Source organism: Triticum urartu, chromosome 4A, assembly GCF_056163025.1.
Source record: "Triticum urartu cultivar PI428250 chromosome 4A, HENAU_Tu73, whole genome shotgun sequence".
NCBI classification, from domain to species: Eukaryota; Viridiplantae; Streptophyta; class Magnoliopsida; order Poales; family Poaceae; genus Triticum; species Triticum urartu.
In genome coordinates this window covers 522376196-522395267 of record NC_141876.1, presented here as the reverse complement: position 1 = coordinate 522395267, position 19072 = coordinate 522376196, and the positions used below count along the sequence as shown (strand labels likewise).

At 46.1% G+C, this 19072-nt stretch overlaps 1 protein-coding gene and 1 pseudogene across 1 annotated transcript; both read right to left on the bottom strand.

Annotated features, from left to right (window-relative positions):
• Positions 1-1832: 1832 nt before the first annotated feature.
• LOC147976385 (uncharacterized) lies at positions 1833-2972 on the bottom strand. The gene is made up of 3 exons (XM_087519767.1): positions 2923-2972; positions 2740-2830; positions 1833-2651 (listed from the first exon to the last, which is right to left on the bottom strand). Exons 1-3 carry the CDS (start codon positions 2970-2972, stop codon positions 1833-1835), a joined length of 960 nt encoding a protein of 319 aa, XP_087375893.1.
• Positions 2973-3609: 637 nt separating this feature from the next.
• On the bottom strand, positions 3610-5479 carry LOC147976384 (uncharacterized; annotated as a pseudogene).
• Between the last annotated feature and the right edge of the window lie 13593 nt (positions 5480-19072).

The following is a 19072-nucleotide window of genomic DNA, read 5'->3' as shown; positions in this document are numbered from 1 at the left end:
TACTATAAATGGCAATGGCCTCAATTTGCTCCTACTCTATCTTGGCAAAGGGGCAATGAGTAGAAGAAGAATGTAATGTTTCCATACATGAGCATGTTCAGTTTAAAAGAATATAAACAAGCAAGAATGCATGCATGCATATCAAATGTTGGCATCTACTGCTGCTACTACTCTGCCCATATTCATTCAGGTCACTACACCTGCATATGCATGAATCCCACTGCAGCACAACACTTGTCAACAAGAATAACCACAACAGCATGTTCAACCACAGAATTCAACAGCAACAGAATTCAACAGCATGTTCTGGCAACAGTAACAGCATGTTCACCATAGAATTCAACAGCAACAGAATTCAGTTAATTCAGTTAATTAACCACAGAATTCAACAGCAACAGAACAGCATGTCTACCACACTACCTACCACAGCAACAGTTAATTGCTGTCAGGTGACTACCAACAGCAACAACATAGTAATCAAACAGCAATTCAACCACACTAGATCCACCAAAAGAGCATACTAAATCCACCAAGAACAATATGCCTAAATCCACCAATAGATGCCTAGAATGCATAACAAATCCTAGATTCTCAAACCCTAGAGCAGAAGAGAAAGGAGAGAGGATATGAAGCGGATGGCTTACCGTGGCGGAGTCCAAGAAGAAGTGGTCGCCGGCAGCGTAGGGCAAGCCGCGCGAGAGGCGTCGGACCAGCAGAGGCGTCGGGGAGGCATCGCCGTCACCCTAAAAAACATCCTAATCAAACCCTTATCTGGTGGCAAGAACCCTAATCTATCATAACAGTAGATAGGTAGAGGAAGAGGAAGCGGATTCATACCCACGGTGACGGAGATTCGGCGACGGAGAGAAAGAAGCTGGCGGCGGCGGTGGGAGAGGAAGAAGCCGGTGGCGGCGGAGAGGAGGAGCGGGTCGAGTGGATAGGAGGAGTGGAGAGGGGGAGTGGGGATAAGAGTGGATAGGAGGAGGAGCGGGCCCAATTGTCAACGAGTTGTTTGATATATTGAAAAGGGTGGGCATAGAGTACAAAACCAACAACCTCTTCCTAGCCCAGTGGTAGAAACCAAGTGAACTAAGCGCACGATCGTGGGTTCGAGCCCCCCCGCGCGCATATTTTTTGGCCACGCGCATATTTTTGGTAGCTTTGGTACAATAGCAAAATGGCCCACTTGTCAGTGAGTGGGTCGAGTGGCCCACTTGTCAGTGAGGTGTGTGCTTGATACTTGACTAGATTGATATAGTCAAAAGGGTTGGCATAGAGTACAAAACCAACCGCCTCTTCCTAGCCGAGTGGTAGAAGCATAGTGAAACAAGCGTATGGTCGTGGGTTCGAGTCCCCGCTGGCACATATCTTTTTGCTCACAATGAAATGGGTTTAGTTGAAGCAAAATTTAGTTAAAATAGCGCAAAATTCAGTTAAAATTCAGTTGAAGCAAAACCAGACATCATCCACTTCAGTTCAAAAAAACTACTACATGATCACAAAAACTACTAGACAACATTATGTTTGATCACCAAAACATGAACTAAATGATCACCAATATCTAAATGATCATTTTGAAATCTTTTGCATTACAAGACAACATTTTGACAACATTCTGAGCACAACTTCATTTTGCCATCAGCTCCATGCTATAAGACCACACCACTACAGCCATCAGGATCACACCACTACAGCCATCAGGATCTTCAAGCATTTTGCTACCTGGAGATAATTGTAGTACATCAGGATCACCATGCATATGCACAAGAAGGAAAACTACAGAGAGTTAAAAGGATCACCAAGGAGACCAAATTTACCTTCATGTCCATTCGCTACTCATCGTCGTCGATACGAAAACAAGGAACTCTATGCCCACTCCTGTTTTCCTCATCATCACTACAATATTGCAGCATAGTATGATCAGTCCGGTTTTCCTCATCCTCGCTTTCATGTCCATCCTCTACCACCTTTCTTCTTTTCTTGATGCCTTCAACTGTTGCAGCACCAACGATCACATGTTCCCGGTCCCTTCGCACTCTGCTTTGCATCGGAACTTCCATAGAGTCATCATCAGCTTGCGACGGAACTTCCGTAGAGTCATCATCTTGGTATGTTAGTCCACCATCACCGGGGCCCTTTTCCACTTCAGTTTCAGTCACACTCCACAAGTGTCTGTGCTGAAAGTTTTGCACAACTCGCCATTTTCCATGCAAAAGAGTGTCTGGCAGATAAAACACCATTGTTGCTTGTGTTGTTAGAATAAAGGGATCACTCTTATACCAGCACCTTGCAGTGTTGATGCTTTTGAAGTGGCCATCATATTTGACAAAAGAGTCTCTCCTCTTCTTGCTACCAAGGTCAAACCAGTCACAGCGAAATAAGACAACTGAGCGATGGATGCCTCCACTAGAGTTGTACTGCAACTCTACGATGCTTCTCAACTGACCATAGAAGTCAATGATCTCACCATCATGTGACCCCTCAGTGACGATTCCACTATTCTGTGTCTTCCTTTTTTCCTCGCGGTCAACGGTGTGGTACCAGACACCGTCAGCAATGCATGCTGAATACACTCTCACTCGCTTATCCGGTAAGCATGCCAAAGCAAATAGATCATCACTAACCTTCTTCTCCTCATGCAACTTTCCAATCTGCACAAATAAACCGTTTAGCAAACAATGGTATTTAACAATGGGTGAATAACACAGAAAACATAAAACATGTGGCTAAAGATCTCACATGATTCTTAAACCACTTAGCAAACCCCTTGGCAACCCTTTTATCAACATTGATATTGCTTTCTTCCTGATTTAACTCTTCCTTGCATTTCCTGCAATGCCAACAAAACATGTGAATTAAAACATTAGGCTGGTGCCAACCCAAGCAAAAATATATATAATGAGTGCACAAGATATAACGTACTCGATATATGGGAGAACCTCGGCGCAATTGCTCAGCACAAACAAAACCATCTTGTCATACTCATCACCAGCCTCCAAGTATTGTGAGGCTCCAAGAAAGTTCACACCATGGTTGAAACAGAGACATCACCACTTTGTGAATCAGACCGCTCTCTATTTCTGCCCAGCCGGTTCCATCTTGTTTCCACATCACTAAAGTATCTAGAGAAAAAAGTCAAGCACTCGTCAATGACATATGCTTCAGCAATAGAACCTTCAGGTCTTGCCGTGTTTCGCACATAACGCTTACAAGTAAGCAGCCTTCTTTCGATTGGGTACATCCAACCGTATTGCATAGGGCCTCTAAGCATTGCCTCTTTGGGTAAGTGCACCGCCAAATGTACCATCACGGTGAAGAAAGCTGGAGGGAAAATCTTCTCGAGCTTGCAAAGAATAATTGGGATTTCTTTTTCAAGTCTTTCCAGGACAGTTAACTTGAGGGTTTTGCAGCATAGTTCTCTAAAGAAATTTCCCAGCTCAGCAACCACTTCATATATATCCTTGTGCATGATTCCTCAGAGGCCCGCCAGTAAAATCCTTTGGAGGAGGATGTGACAATCATGGGTTTTCAGTACTGAAAGCTTGAATCCATCAGAAGTAACACACTTTGCTAGGTTAGCAGCATAACCATCTGGAAATTTCACCGCTCTTAGGAATTCACAAATGCAAGCTTTTGTTCTTTATTCATTGTATACCATGCTCGTGGAATTTCAAATGAATCTTCATCTTCGTTGTGCTGTAGATGCAAATCTTCTCTTATGCCCATGTCCTCCAAATCAAGCCTAGAACTAACCGTGTCCTTTGTCTTCCCTTCAATGTTCAGAAACGTCCCTAGCAGATTATCGCATATGTTTTTCTCAATGTGCATTACATCGAGATTATGCCTTAATTTCAGATCAACCCAGTATGGCATGTCCCACAAACAAGACCTATGGTCCCAACATTGACCATCCTCATGCTTTCTTTTCTTCGCTAGCTTTCCTGGTCTCACATCTTTCACCTTTTCAAGTTGCTGCTCCAGCTCTTCTTTAGTGAATTCAGCTGGCTTGTCACGGGTTTCATTCTCACCATTAAAATCTTTGCTTCTTCGCCAGCGATGGTTTCGGTGAAGAAAGTGGCGGTGCCCAATATAGCAGATCTTGCTCCTTATTCTCTTTGAGCAAGGGTCTTTGTCACAATGGACACAAGCCTGATGACCCGCTGTGATCCTCCCAGACAGAGTATGCAGAGCCGGGAAATCATGGATGGACCATATGATCGCAGCACGTAGATTGAACTTTTCTTTCGAACTCAAGGCATCATATGTAGGTACACCAGTCCAGAGCTGGAGCAGTTCTTCTACGAGGGGCTCCATAAAGACATCAAAATCCTTTCCTGGAGAATCTGGACCCGGGATAAGTAATGACATCATGAAGTTGGACTGATCCATGCATGCCCATGGTGGTAGGTTCTACGGCACCACAAAAACTGGCCACATGCTATAAGACGTGCTCATGTTCCCAAACGGATTAAACCCATCTGTGGCAATGCCAAGTTTTATGTTCCTTGGATCTGCAGCAAAATCTAAATGTATACGGTCAAACTCTTTCCATGCCTCTCCATCCGCTGGATGGCTCAGCTCATTGTCCATAGGTTGCCGCTTCAGCTTGTGCCACTGTACCTCACGCGATGATTTCTTTGAGATGAACATCCGCTGCAGCCTTGGTATCAAGGGAAAGTGCCTCAGTACCTTCTCCGGTATTGAGTTCTTCCCATCAGCATCTTTCCACCTAGATGCAATGCATTTTGGACAGCTGTCATGCTTTGCTAAATCCTTCCGAAACAAGACACGGTTATTTGGGCACATGTATTGACACATAACCTAACCCCAGCCTGCGGATTATGCTCAATGCTTCATCATAAGATCTGGGAACACAACTATTAGGGAATTGCAAGCTTAAAAGACGGAGTATTGCATTGAATGCGGCATTGCTAATCCGGTAGAAAGACTTGATGTGGAGTAACTTCACGGTGAAGGTAAATCTTGAAAATTTACCCCCTTCATGAGCTGCGCGCTTCGCCTCCTCTAACACCTCAGCAAACAACGATTTCTGTCCATCAGCACGATCTTCAGCATCATACAAATCCTTCAATAGGTCAGGAATCCTATCATCTTCATGCCCATCCTCTTCCTCCAAAACAGCATTATCTCGCAAAACCTTTTCCATGAAATCAATGCCAACATCACCACCACCCATCATATGAGGGTCCTCTGTATCGGCTTCAAAATGTTGAGGTTGTTTGTGTAAAGGTTCTCCATGATATATCCATCTATCATATGTGCTGGACATCCCATTAAGAAGCAGATGATCTTCCACTCTTCCTTGAGCCATTCTTGGACGGTTGAGGCATTCACAACATGGGCAAAGAATGTGAGCATCGTTGGCAAAATTTGCCCGAACAAATGCCATGAAATCATCAACTCCTTTCATATGTTCTTTCGAAAACTTTCTAACTCCTCTAATCCAGCTTCTGTCCATCTGCCAAAGACAACAAATTGTTGCAACTTAGCAAATCAATCTAAGTGCATCAACATTAATTAATGAAAATGGATGGAAGTAATGGAAGCTAAAAATTCCAGAAAATTTTATATGCTAATTGCCTAACCACAAGGCCTGAAGAATTTTCTTAACAAACAAGCTGAACAATTCCTAACAGTACATCAAGAAAATTCATCTATGCAATATCTACCAAACAAGCAAGCTATCTCCTAACTACTAACAGGGCATCAACAAAATTCATCTATGCTGAAGAACATCTGACTGAAATCCATCTCCCACTGCTCGGGTGAGGAGAGAGGAGAGGGGGGAAGAGGTGAGGGGTGCATACCGGGAGGTGTTCTTGTGGCGGCGGCGAGTCCCCCATGCTCAGCGAGCCCCCACCACCGTTGGTCGCCTACGCCCCTGCTGGCCCCCGCCTCCACGCCTTGCCTCGCCTCCGCCCCCTGCCGGCCCCGCCCCCGCCTCCGCTGCTGGCCCCGCCCCCGCCTCCGCCCCCTGCTGGTTGCTTCCGCTGCAAGGCCATGGGCGAGGTCACCTGCGGCGAGGCCATGGGCGAGGTCACCTGGTTGCTTCCGCCACCGCCCGCCGCTACCTGGTCAGAAGACCTAGAAAAATGCTAAGTGTTGCTCTGTTCGATGCCACCCACCGCCACCTGGTTGGAAGGTCCCACTTGTCACTGATACGTGAGAGCCATGGTTTTATATACTATATGGAAAACTACCCACACATTAGCAACAACCTCTCTCTAGCCCAGCGGTAACGAACGAGCGAACCCAGCGCAAGGTTGTAGGTTCGAGTCCCCGCTAGCGCATATTTTTTAGGGAATTAAACGCTCGCTCGCCCACCTGTCAAATGGGTCCCGCCTGTCAGTGTTGCAAATCGTTGCTCTGTTCGATGCCACCTAGTCGGAAGGTCCCACTTGTCAATGATACGAAAGAGCCGTAGTTCTATATAATGTATAGATAAACTCCCAGATGTGAGCAACTGTCCCTCTCTAGCCCAGCGGTAGCATGCGAGCAAACCAAGCGCGAGGTCGTGGGTTTGAGTCCCGCCTCGTGCATCTTTTTTGGGCGAATTAAGCGCTCGGCCCCACCTGTCAAATGGGTCCCGCCTGTCAATGTGTGCCCCGTCTGTCTGTTGAATATTAAAACTCAAGCAAAAATGACACCTAGACAGTGACACATAAGCGAGGTTGCTGAGGTGGCTGCCTAATCATCCTAATTCATTCAAACTCAAGTGTAGTGACCATTTTATATTGGTCGTTATCAGCTAGGCATGAGGCAGTGGACAGTGCTACTAGCTTTACGGCCATTTCCTCTAATGAAATCAAATCAAATCAAATCAAATCAAATCAGAACCCGCAAATCATCTAATCAAATCATCTATCTTCAACACACGCAAATATATCCCTTGAGATGAACTAAGCTGGCAAGCTTTTATATTCCAACTCTCCAAGTAATTGTTTAGCTTAACCAACTAGCTCAGGGGGGGTAACCGACACAGATTCTTGGAGAATGGCTGGTTTGCAAGAAACCGACTCGATCACAAACTCAACATAACAGCCAGGGAAAAACCTGGTAATACTTCCGAGAAGATATCTGGAAAATCACGAACCACTGATATGTCTCTAAGATCGAGAACAATCTTGCTTTTCAAGGCAAGACAACATGATCAGAAAAGCAAGGGATTCAATGCTAGCTCAAAGATTGAAGGGTACACTAGGAAAATGGTCTAGGTAGCACAATCTACCTTAGAATCATGATTCAATAACCAACACACTAAGAATGGAATTATCGCCCATTAACTACCAAGCAACATGGTAGCTAGGAGTATTGATTTCACACACCACGGTTCACTTGTCGGCATTCCGGTTGCCATAACATGGGTACCGAGAATGAACAATGATAGCGAGAAGTATCATTGCATCAAGAATTCGTAAGAGGTGGTGCAACTCCTATGATATTCTTGACAAAAGAAGTAATACTCCAGGGTAGAACAGAACAAAAAGTGGATTGGCATTTTGATCTGTGGAATACAACTACTTTGACCCAATCCTGGATATGGATGAGGTACTGGAGTTTGTTTCTCCTAGTCATTCCGGAATAGAATGGCTTGACGGACCACAAGAATAATAGGCATCGATGAACACGAATGCACAACTATTCCTAACTATCAATTGATAGACTAGGGTCAGAATACAGCTGAGGAGGGTCAACTCAAGGAACGTATAACTTTCTGAGTTGTGGATGCATAGATTAGTATGTCGAACCAAGCTTAACAGGTTTCTTCCGGATAACCCATACAGAGAGGTAGGACTGGCAGAGTAACAATATACCATGGGGAACTCATCGGGAGCACTCTTATTGTGATCTTTTGGTTCAAAGAACTTCTGCCATAAGAAGTTCATGGTATTCGGAAGAAGGAAATACCACAGACCTCGAGGACTATCACAAGGTTACTAATATCTTAAGGGAACTAGCAAATACTAACAACATGAAGTAGGGTGAATCTCGGGTTCAAAACCCAGGAATAGAATACCTACATACTAAATAACATCACGGGATGCTTTCAAGAAAGGTGGCCAGAATTATCACACAGGGGATATAAAGCATTGCTAGATTAGTGGGTGGTTCGCTAGAATGCCTAGGGTCATAATACTAGCTCCAACATATATGTCAAGGCAATGGGGTGCCTCAACAGACCGATTAGTGTGCTTAATCTGGCCCAAAGGACATCGGAAACGGGATGAAGACATTTGCAAATGCATCAGACTGTTTAGAAACCTGAGATGACTTGGACAGCATAACGGCTGTAATTGCTCAAAAAGATTTGAGACATCCTGCAAAAATGGTGGCATAACCACTCAACATCGCAATATCAAGGTTCTGAGGCCAGCTATGAACATAAGAAAGTAGTAGGAACTGAACTGAGGCTTAAACTCAACAATCCTAGGCAACTACGGTTTAGTAACACGTCATCCTGAGAGATAGAAGACAAGCCTAGTTCTTAACCCCCATAGAAAAGAAGAGGTTGACTCAGATTAGAAGGTCATGAGGATAAGGAGTAAAAAGAGCCTTACGTTCCCATACACAATCAATTCCCTTATATAACTAAAGCATTTATAGACACGACTTCGACCGGTTTGGCTTGGTAATCCTACAGGCAGTCAGGCTCTGATACCAAAGCTGTCAGGACCCGATTCCAAGTCACATCGATCTAGCCGGTAACACCTCATATCACTTTGCGGCCTCACGCACGGTATTCCCACGGGTGTCGCCTTACCATGGTCCGGGACCGTTTGCGCCTTTTGGCTCACGTATATGATAGTGTCGCTAGCATCCATATGACAGAGAACCCAGGCCGACATGACTAGTCGTGAACCCAAAGTGGCACTAACTTACGAGGACATGCATACATGAATCAGCATCGAGCATGACGGTCAGCAGCGTGTGAATCCGGGCTGTAGCACTGGGCTAACATGACTCCCGGAACTCGGGCTGTAGCAGGCTAGGCAGGACTCCGAATGTCACCGCGTGACATTTCCCCGAAGGGACAGACAAAGGAACGAAGTGAATCACATGCCGGCCGGTCAAATGTTCCGTAGCAGTCGTGCTGGGCTAGCAGGACTCCGGTGAACCGGGCTGTAGCAGACTACTATGGCTCATGGAATCACAAGACTACATTTCCCCATAAGAGAGGCTACCAAGGATAAACAACTAGGTTGTCGGATCCCACACATACCAAGCATTTCAATCATACACACAATATGCTCAATAAGTGCAATACAACATGGCATCACAACAAGACTCTACGGCTCAGAGTATTTATTCATTAGGCTCCGAGGAGTGAGATATTACAAGCATGGGTCTCATGACCCAACATACAGAGCATACAATCAACAAGCACATGCGGAAGCTTAACATGTCTGATTACAGACATCTACAAATGAAAAAGGCTGAGAAGCCTGACTATCTACAAGAACCTCCCAAGGATACAAGATCATAGCTGAGGTAACAAGCTAAACGTCGAAGTCCACGTGGAACTACTAGCGAGACTGAAGTCTCTCTGCAAAACATAAAATAAGCAAACGTGAGTACAAATGTACCCAGCAAAACTTACATCAGAACTAACTACATATGCATCGGTATCAACAAAGGGGGTGGTGGAGTTTAACTGCAGCAAGCCAGCTTTAACTCGGTGGCTAACCTGAACTACGACTGCAAGTAACTCTTTTGAGGTGGCGTACACGAGTCCACAAATTCACCATACCAATACACCACTATGGATCCGCTCCCGTCTCCCTGCGAGAACGCCATCCATAGTACTCACGCTTATCTTGCGAGTTTTAGAGTATCCACTTTCACTTGTCTATGAACTATACAAGGGGTCCAAGTTTCCATATCCGAGGAATCCGGCTATTCGAATAGATAATGATAACCCTGCAGGGGTGTACTTCTTCACACACGCTCTCGCCACTTATCGCCATGTACACATCATGTACCTCGGCAACCTTCAAGTGGAAGTCGGGCGAGGGTGTCGGCCACGACCTGACTAACTGACAAGTCTCTAGTCCAGGTATATCGCCTATTCGGGTTCCATCCGCGAGGAGATCCGGTCGGGGTGTCGCTGACGGCCCCAAACGATGTGAGCAGGGTTCCAAAGCCCACCATCCGGGTGCCACTTGGTACACCGTGCCACTGTGCCTAGTCTGTCCCAAGCCCACCTGTACCAGGTGCCACTTGGTAGACTACTAACACTACCAACAAACACCAGAAACTAGTTGCAACTCCTGGACAGAGATCGAGTTGATTAATAAGCCGAGAGGGGCCGAGTTACCGGAACCCAATGTGTGGTAGTAACTGTTCATGGATCACAAACACAGAACTCAGTTCCTGAGAACAGCTGCAATGAGACAACCCACCATGTACTCCTACATGGCCTCTCACCGCTACCTTTACCAAATCCTGTTCACACACTTAGCTCTCAACGGTAGGACATGTTCACCACATTCCAATCCATTCCCGATGAATCAGACCTAACTCCACTCTAAGCAGTAGCAGGCATGACAACAAGCATGAATGAGTAGGCACATCAGGGCTCAAACAATTCCTACTCATGCTAGTGGGTTTCATCTATTTACTGTGGCAATGACAGGTCATGCAGAGGAAAGGGGTTCAGCTACTGCAGCATGTAACAGTTGAAACGGTGTTGTACTAATGCAGTAAAAGAGAGCAGGAGTGAGTGAGTGTTATTGTATCGGAATGAACAAGGGGGTTTTGCTTGCCTGGCACTTCTGAAGATGATATAGCTCTTCATCGGTGTCATCAAACTCATCGTCGGAACATACGTCTACTAAGGGGGTACAACCACCAGCAAACAAGAGGGAACACAATCAATGCAATGCCACAATATGATGCATGAATGTAACATGGCAAAATGCTGTGAGTTGAGCTAATGCAGCTAGCAACGATTTAAATGGATTTGGTTTGAACACTAGATTCAAATTCAAACTCCACATAAGGCATTTCAAATGCCATTAATTCAAATTGTTTCATACAGCAACTTTATGTTGTTCAAACATGCATGAAAATAATACAGATGGATAGATTGGATTTTTCTGATCATTTTTCATATATAAATCTTTTCATTTGGAATTACGGTTGAATTTCTATGATTTTTAGAAGTTTTAACTATTTTCTGGAATTTCCTGGATTAATAAAAACGCCAGAAAACATTTACTGCGTCAGCATGACGTCGGTGTCACGTCAGTAGGTCAACAGCGGTCTGCCAGGTCAAACCTGACCTGTGGGACCCATTGGTCAGTGAGCCTGGGTTAGTTAGGTCGCCAACAGGTGGGCCCGGCGAACGTTGACTAAGTCAAAGTCAAGCTGACACATGGGGCCACATGCTTAGTACTAATCTAAACAGAAAATATTAGGCTAACCTAAATGGGCGCTGGGGCCCACATGGCAGTGGCTCTAGGGTGATTAGCGCGGCCATTAGCAGCTAATGACAAGACCACGTCGGCATGGCCGGGGTTAGGCCGTCGGCGACCTTCCGGGGTGGCGGAGTCCACTCGGATCGGCGCTACAGGAGCGGCTGGGCGAGCGAAGGCACCGAAAGGAGGCCCTCACTCCCGCACATCCAACGGTGGCCTCACGTGCCACGCGGGATGGCACTGTGATGCACAGGGAAACAATCTAGGCACATGGTTGGGTCTTCGGGAGCTGCAGGAGCTCAACGACGTGCTCGGGTGTAGCTCAAATGGGCCCTGCCCATGACGGCGACATGGCCGGCGGCGGGGAGCTCTCGGGTGTGGCAGCAGGCATTACTAGAGCTCGAGCGCGAGGGGAGGAACAGGGGGGAAAGTAGGCGGGGCTCACGGCGAATCTTCTGGTGCGGACGGCGAGCTCGGGGAGGTCCCGTAGCCGGCGAATCGACGACAGCGGTGGTCGGCTCCCGAGGATGAGGACGACGGTGATGGCGATATTGAAGGGCTCCCGGGCTTATTTTGTTCTTCTCGTCGATGTGCGGAGCCGCGGCGGAACCTAGGGATACGGTGGGAAGGTCAGGCGAGCTTGGTGGGCGCGTTGGCAGCGAGCGGCGGCAACGGTGGCTCTCTGTTCGGGTGAAGAACGAAGAGGAAGAGGGGAAAATGGCCAGGGAAGAAGGGGGGGTCAACACGGCCTCGTCCACGTCTCCTGGGCGCGGGGTTGGGGGGAAGGAGGCATCGACACGGCAAAGCAGGAGGTGGCCGGGGCGCGCCTGCGTGCATCGGCCACGCGCGCCCGTCTCTCTAGCAAGAGGAAGACGACAGGAGGAGGTGGGCTAGGCCAGGTGGCTGGGCTGACCGACTGGGCCGGCCAGGTGGGCTGCAGGTGAGACCAGGTGAGTCCTTCTCTCTCTCTCTTTTATTTATGTTTCTATTTTCTGTCTTTGTTTTTTTGGATTTAGTAAAATACTAAACCACTTTATAAAATCCTGAAATAAATTGTGGGCACATACTGGATTATTCCCAACAGCCTCAACTACTTTTCAGAATTATTAGAGCATTTAAAATATTTATAGAATTTAAATGCCCCAATTCAAATACAATATGAGTTAATTCAAAAATCCATAAATGGCCAGGAAATATGCTCATCATTTTTGGCAGAGGTTTTCACCTTTATCAAAAACCATGAACATTTCCAAAGGCATTTTGGGTTCATTGAGGATTATTTTAGGTTGAACCTATTTGATTTGATCTGGTGCTAGGGTTTGAACAATCCCCATTTCAAGTTTAAAAGAAATTTAGACATGATGCAGCAACCAAGCTAGTCCAAGTGCATGGCAAGGCTAGGGATGTTACAACGGGATTGATTGAATCCCCGACATTGTGGTTCATCCGATGAGATCATCGTGGAACATGTGGGAGCCAATATGGGTATCCAGATCCCGCTATTGGTTATTGGCCGGAGAGATAGTATGTGGTTACCGAAGGTTGTTCGGAGTCCCGGATGAGATCCCGGATATAAAGAGGAGTTCCGGAATGATCCGGAGGTGAAGATCAATATATTGGATGAAGGGTATTGGAGTCCGGAATTGTTCCGGGGGTATCGGGTGACGACCAGCGTGTCCGAAAGGAGTTTTGGAGGCCCCGGCAAGCGTTGGGGGGCCTTATGGGCCAAGGAGAGGGGGCACATCAGCCCACTAAGGGGCTGAGCGCCCCTCCCACCCCCATCTCATGTAACTTGGAGAGGTGGGGGCGCCTCCCCTAGGGCAGCCACCCCTCTCGGCTTGGGGGGCAAGTTTCCTAGGGGTGGGGGCGCCCAAACCCATCTAGGGTTTCCCCTGTGACCGCCGCCCCTCCCCTAGGGAACCCTAGGGCGCCTCCTCCACCCCTTCCCCCTATATATAGTTAGGGAGAGAGAGGGCAGCCGCACCCCTTCCCTGGCGCAGCCCTCTCCTCCTCCAACTCCTCCTCCTCCTCCATAGTGCTTAGCGAAGCTCTGCCGGAGAACCACGAGCTCCATTGCCACCATACCGTCGTGCTGCTAGAGTTCTCCCTCAACTTCTCCTCTCCCCTTGCTGGATCAAGAAGGACGAGACGTCCCCGGGCTGTACGTGTGGTGAACGCGGAGGCGCCGTCCGTTCGGCGCTAGATCGGATCTTCCGCGATTTGAATCGCCGCGAGTACGACTCCATCAACCGCGTTCTTGTAACGCTTCCGCTTAGCGATCTTCAAGGGTATGAAGATGCACTCCCTCTCTCTCGTTGCTAGCATCTCCTAGATTGATCTTGGTGACACGTAGGAAAATTTTGAATTATTGCTACATTCCCCAACTTCACCGGCCACTTCCTCCAGGGCGTCGCTCCCTCGGCGGCGACGTCCACATTAGTAGGAGCTGCTGCTGCTTTAGCTCTTGCTCGCCCTGCTGCTCTGCTCTTTCTCTCAGTCCCCTACTTGGTCTGCTCTTGCTATTGCTCTTGCTCTTCCTCGGGCTGTTGCTCTCGCTCCTGCTCTTGCTTGCGATGCTGCTCCGATTTCCAAGTCAGTCAATTTTCAGGGGGTGAGGGGGCTCGCCAGAGTTAAGGAAGAACCAGTCGCAGCGGGGAAAGGGGCTCGCCAGAGAGGTACCCCCAGTATCTATCTTAGGGATCAGGGTGGGGCGGTGGTCGCCGGTGGTGGTGGTGCGGTGGCGTGGGGATCGCCGAAGAAAAAGCTTGGCACGGGGGGCCTAGAGGGATGGTCGGGGCGGCAGTGGACCGGCGATGGGTAGTGGTTTCGGGGTGGGCGGGGCAGCGCACTGCCGGCCGCGGGCGGCGGGGGGCGGCTGTTCGGCCGGTGGTGGCTGGCAGCTCAGGGTAGCCTCACCTGATGCTGCTACACGACCAGCTGCCCCGGCTCTCGCACGTGCTGTTGCTGCTGCTACTGCTTTTCTGCTACTAGCTAGTGCGTTTAGTTTCGACAGTAAAATTCAGTTTCGACAGTAAAATTAAGTTTTGACAGCAAAATTCAGTTTTGATAGTTAAGTTCAGTTTCGACAGTTAAATTTAGTTTTGACAGTTAAGTTCAGAGATGAGCGGCTGTTGTATTTTACATCTAGAACTTTGTGGTTATGTATTTTACGTCATCTATTGGAGATGCTATTAGAATTCCACTCAAGTTAACGTTGTCTCTCTTGTCCTGCTTCAGCCTCGGCGTTGTACAACTCACCGGAGCTGCTACAACGACAAAACCCTCCATCACAGCAGAGCAGTACCCTGGGCTCCATCTCTAGATGCCTAAGATCTTCTTCCCCTCCTCCGACAGCCAAGTTAGCTGGATCATCCTCACCGACCAACCCAATCACGCTGAGATCGACATGGCTTTGCCAAAGAGGTTGTACACTTGTTACATCTCTTTTTTACTCTACATGTTATATATATTGTCCACTGAGCACATGCAGTAATGTGAAATACGATTAGTTTCTCCTTCTATATGGCAAGCAATGAGGTACCAGGCAACTTAGCTATCCATGATGGACTCTCTTGAACGACATTATTATTAATCTCTGCGCGTTTGAGCTGTGCATTAGTCGATGGGCCTGGGAGTTTAGCTAGTAGGGCAGTGGCCTGGGTCCAAACTAATAGAAGTAGCACAAAAACATTTTTTGAGTGTAGGCATTTCCTTGCTCAAGCCTGCCTACTAGAATTGCCAATGCTTGAAAGGAAAAGTGAAGAAAAAACATAGGAATTGGAAAGTTTGGTTCAAAAATGGAGTAAAGGAAAACTGTAGGATTTGTTCCTTTAGTGTCTCCTTGAAAGAAAAACCATAGGAATTTTAATTTCCACTTGTCCTCCTTTTCAAATTCCTATTCATGAAGCACAAGACTAAGAGATAGTAGCATAATAATATTATAACCGTACATTTTCTTGTGGTTTGACTTAATCTCACCTTGCTTCTTTGCATCCTGTGATCTTCCAATTCTTGTGAATCAAACACCCAGATTGGCATAAATCCTGTCTTTTTAAATTCTCTATTTTGCACGTGCATTCCTATCCTATTCCTGTCTAATTCCTATCCCTGGATTGTTAGAATCCTCAAATTCAAACAAGCCCGTACACAATTACTTCTGTTACAGATATGTGTCAAAGAAAACCTTGTGTGGTTTTTCCTGGTCCTGTTGCGCTGTGTTCCACCCAGCTCAGCTGCTCCAACAACGGAAGGGTTCACCACAGTAGGGATCCGCTCTCCAGACCATCTTTCGCCGCCTGCGATCTTCTTCCCCACCGCCGGTGATGTCTACTACACAACCTTCTCCTTGTAGACATTGTTGGGCCTCCGAGTGTAGAGGTTTGTAGGACAGTAGCAATGTTCCCTCAAGTGGATGACCTAAGGTTTATCAATCCGTAGGAGGAGTAGTATGAAGATGGTCGCTCTCAAGCAACCATGCAACCAAATAACAAAGAATCTCTTGTGTCCCCAACACACCCAATACAATGGTAAATTGTATAGGTGCACTAGTTCGGCGAAGAGATGGTGATACAAGTGGTATATGGATAGTAGATAAAGGTATTTGTAATCTGAAATTATAAGAACAGCAAGGTAACGAATGATAAAAGTGAGCGTAAACGGTATTGCAATGATAGGAAATAAGGCATAGGGTTCATACTTTCGCTAGTGTAAGTTCCCTCAACAATACTAACATAATTGGATCATAAAACTATCCCTCAACATGCAACAAAGAGTCACTCCAAAGTCACTAATAGCGGAGAACGAACGAAGAGATTATGGTAGGGTACGAAACCACCTCAAAGTTATTCTTTCCAATCAATCCGTTGGGCTATTCCTATAGGTGTCACAAACAGCCCTAGAGATCGTACTAGAATAACACCTTAAGATACAAATCAACCAAAACCCTAATGTCACCTAGATACTCCAATGTCACCTCAAGTATCCGTGGGCATGATTATATGATATGCATCACACAATCTCAGATTCATCTATTCAACCAACACAAAGGACCTCAAAGAGTGCCCCAAAGTTTCTACCGGAGAATCACGACGAAAACGTGTGCCAACCCCTATGCATAGGTTCCCAATGTCATGAAACCCGCAAGTGGATCACCAAGACATACATCAAGTGTTCTCAAATCTATAAAGACTCAATCCGATAAGATAACTCTGAAGGGGAAACTCAATTCATTACAAGAGAGAAGAGGGGGAGGAGAAACATAAGATCCAATGATTATAGCAAAGCTCGCGATACATCAAGATCGTATCATCTCAAGAACACGAGAGAGAGAGAGATCAAACACATAGCTACTGGTACATACCCTCAGCCCCGAGGGAGAACTACTCCCTCCTCGTCATGGGGTGCACCGGGATGATGAAGATGGCCACCGGAGAGGGATTGCCCCCTCCGGCAGGGTGCCGGAACGGGTGTAGATTGGTTTTTGGTGGCTACGGAGGCTTCTGGCGGCGGAACTCCCGATCTATTCCCGTTTTGGAAGTTTTAGGTCACGTAGGTATATATGGGTGCAGGAGGTACGTCAGGGGAGCCACGAGGGCCCCACGAGGCAGGGGCGTGCCCTAGGGGGGTGGGCGCGCCCCCAACCCTCCTGGGCAGCTCCCGTATCTTCTGACATGGGGTCCAAGTCCATCAGGTGTGTTTCCTTCCAAAAATAACTTCTCTAGTTGATTTCGTTCCGTTTCAACTCCGTTTGATATTCCTTTTCTTCAAAACACTGAAATAGGCATAAAACAGCAAATCTGGGCTAGGCCTCCGGTTAATAGGTTAGTCCCAAAAATAATATAAAAGTGGATAATAAATCCCAATATTGCCTAAAACAGTAGATAATATAGCATGGAGCAATCAAAAATTATAGATACGTTGGAGACGTATCAAGCATCCCCAAGCTTAATTCCTGCTCGTCCTCGAGTAGGTAAATGATAAAAAGATAATTTTTGATGTGGAATGCTAGTTGGCATAATTTCAATGTAATTATTCTTACTTGTGATATGAATATTCAGATCCGAAAGATTCAAGACAAAAGTTCATTTTGACATAGAAATAATAATACTTCAAGCATACTAGCAAAGCAATTATGTCTTCTCAAAATAACATGGCCAAAGAAAGTTATCCCTACAAAATCATATAGTCTGGCTATGCTCCATCTTCACCACACAAAATATTTAAATCATGCACAACCCCGATGACAAGCCAAGAAATTGTTTCATACTTTTGATGTTCTCAAACTTTTTCAATCTTCACGCAATACATGAGCGTGAGCCATGGATATAGCACTATAGGTGGAATAGAATGGTGGTTGTGGAGAATACAAAAGGGGAGAAGATAGTCTCACATCAACTACGCGTATCAATGGGCTATGGAGATGCCCATCAATAGATATCAATGTGAGTGAGTAGGGATTGCCATGCAACAGATGCACTAGAGCTATAAATGTATGAAAACTCAACAAAAGAAACTAGTGGGTGTGCATCCAACTTGCATGCTCACGAAGACCTAGGGCATTTTGAGGAAGCCCGTCATTGGAATATACAAGCCAATTTCTATAATGAAATATTCCCACTAGTATATGAAAGTGACAACATATGAGACTCTCTATATGAAGAACATGGTGCTACTTTGAAGCACAATATATGAGACTCGCTATATCATGGTGCTACTTTGAAGCACAAGCGTGGAAAAAAGGATAGTAGCATTGCCCCTTTTTATTTATTTTCTTTTTTTTGGGCCTTCCCTTTTTTATTTGGCCTTCCTTCTTCTTTTTTTTGGTATTTCTTTCTTTATTTGGCCTTTTTTTGGGACAATGCTCTATTGAATGATGATCATCACACTTCTATTTATTTACAACTCAATGATACAACTCGATACTAGAACAAAGTATGACTCTATATGAATGCCTCCGGCGGTGTACCGGGATATGCAATGAATCAAGAGTGACAGTATGAAAGAATTATGAACGGTGGCTTTGCCACAAATACAATGTCAACTACATGATCATGCTAAGCAATATGACAATGATGGAGTGTGTCATAATAAACGGAACGGTGGAAAGCTGCATGGCAATATATCTCGGAATGGCTATGGAAATGCCATAATAGGTAGGTATGGTGGCTGTTTTGAGGAAGGTGTATGGTGGGTTTATGGTACCGGCGAAAGTTGTGCGGTACTAGAGAGGCTAGCAATGGTGGAAGGGTGAGAGTGCGTATAATCCATGGACTCAACATTAGTCATAAAGAACTCACATACTTATTTCAAAAATCTATTAGTTATCGAAACAAAGTACTACGCGCATGCTCCTAGGGGGATAGATTGGTAGGAAAAGACCATCGCTCATCCCCGACCGCCACTCATAAGGAAGGCAATCAATAAATAAATCATGCTCCGACTTCATCACATAACGGTTCACCATACGTGCATGCTACGGGAATCACAAACTTCAACACAAGTATTTCTCAAATTCATAACCACTCAACTAGCATGACTCTAATATCACCATCTCCATATCTCAAAATAGTTATCAAGTATCAAACTTCTCATAGTATTCAACACACTCATAAGAGAATTTTATTATTCTTGAATAC

Bases quoted from the DNA above. Each gene is read 5' to 3' on its own strand.
- LOC147976385 (XM_087519767.1), bottom strand. From the start codon at position 2,972: ATGGTTTTGTTTGTGCTGAGCAATTGCGCCGAGGTTCTCCCATATATC. The intron at 2,831-2,922 runs GTACGTTATATC...TTGGCATTGCAG, and splicing joins GAGGTTCTCCCATATATCGA to GAAATGCAAGGAAGAGTTAA. The intron at 2,652-2,739 runs GTGAGATCTTTA...TTATTTGTGCAG, and splicing joins CTAAGTGGTTTAAGAATCAT to ATTGGAAAGTTGCATGAGGA.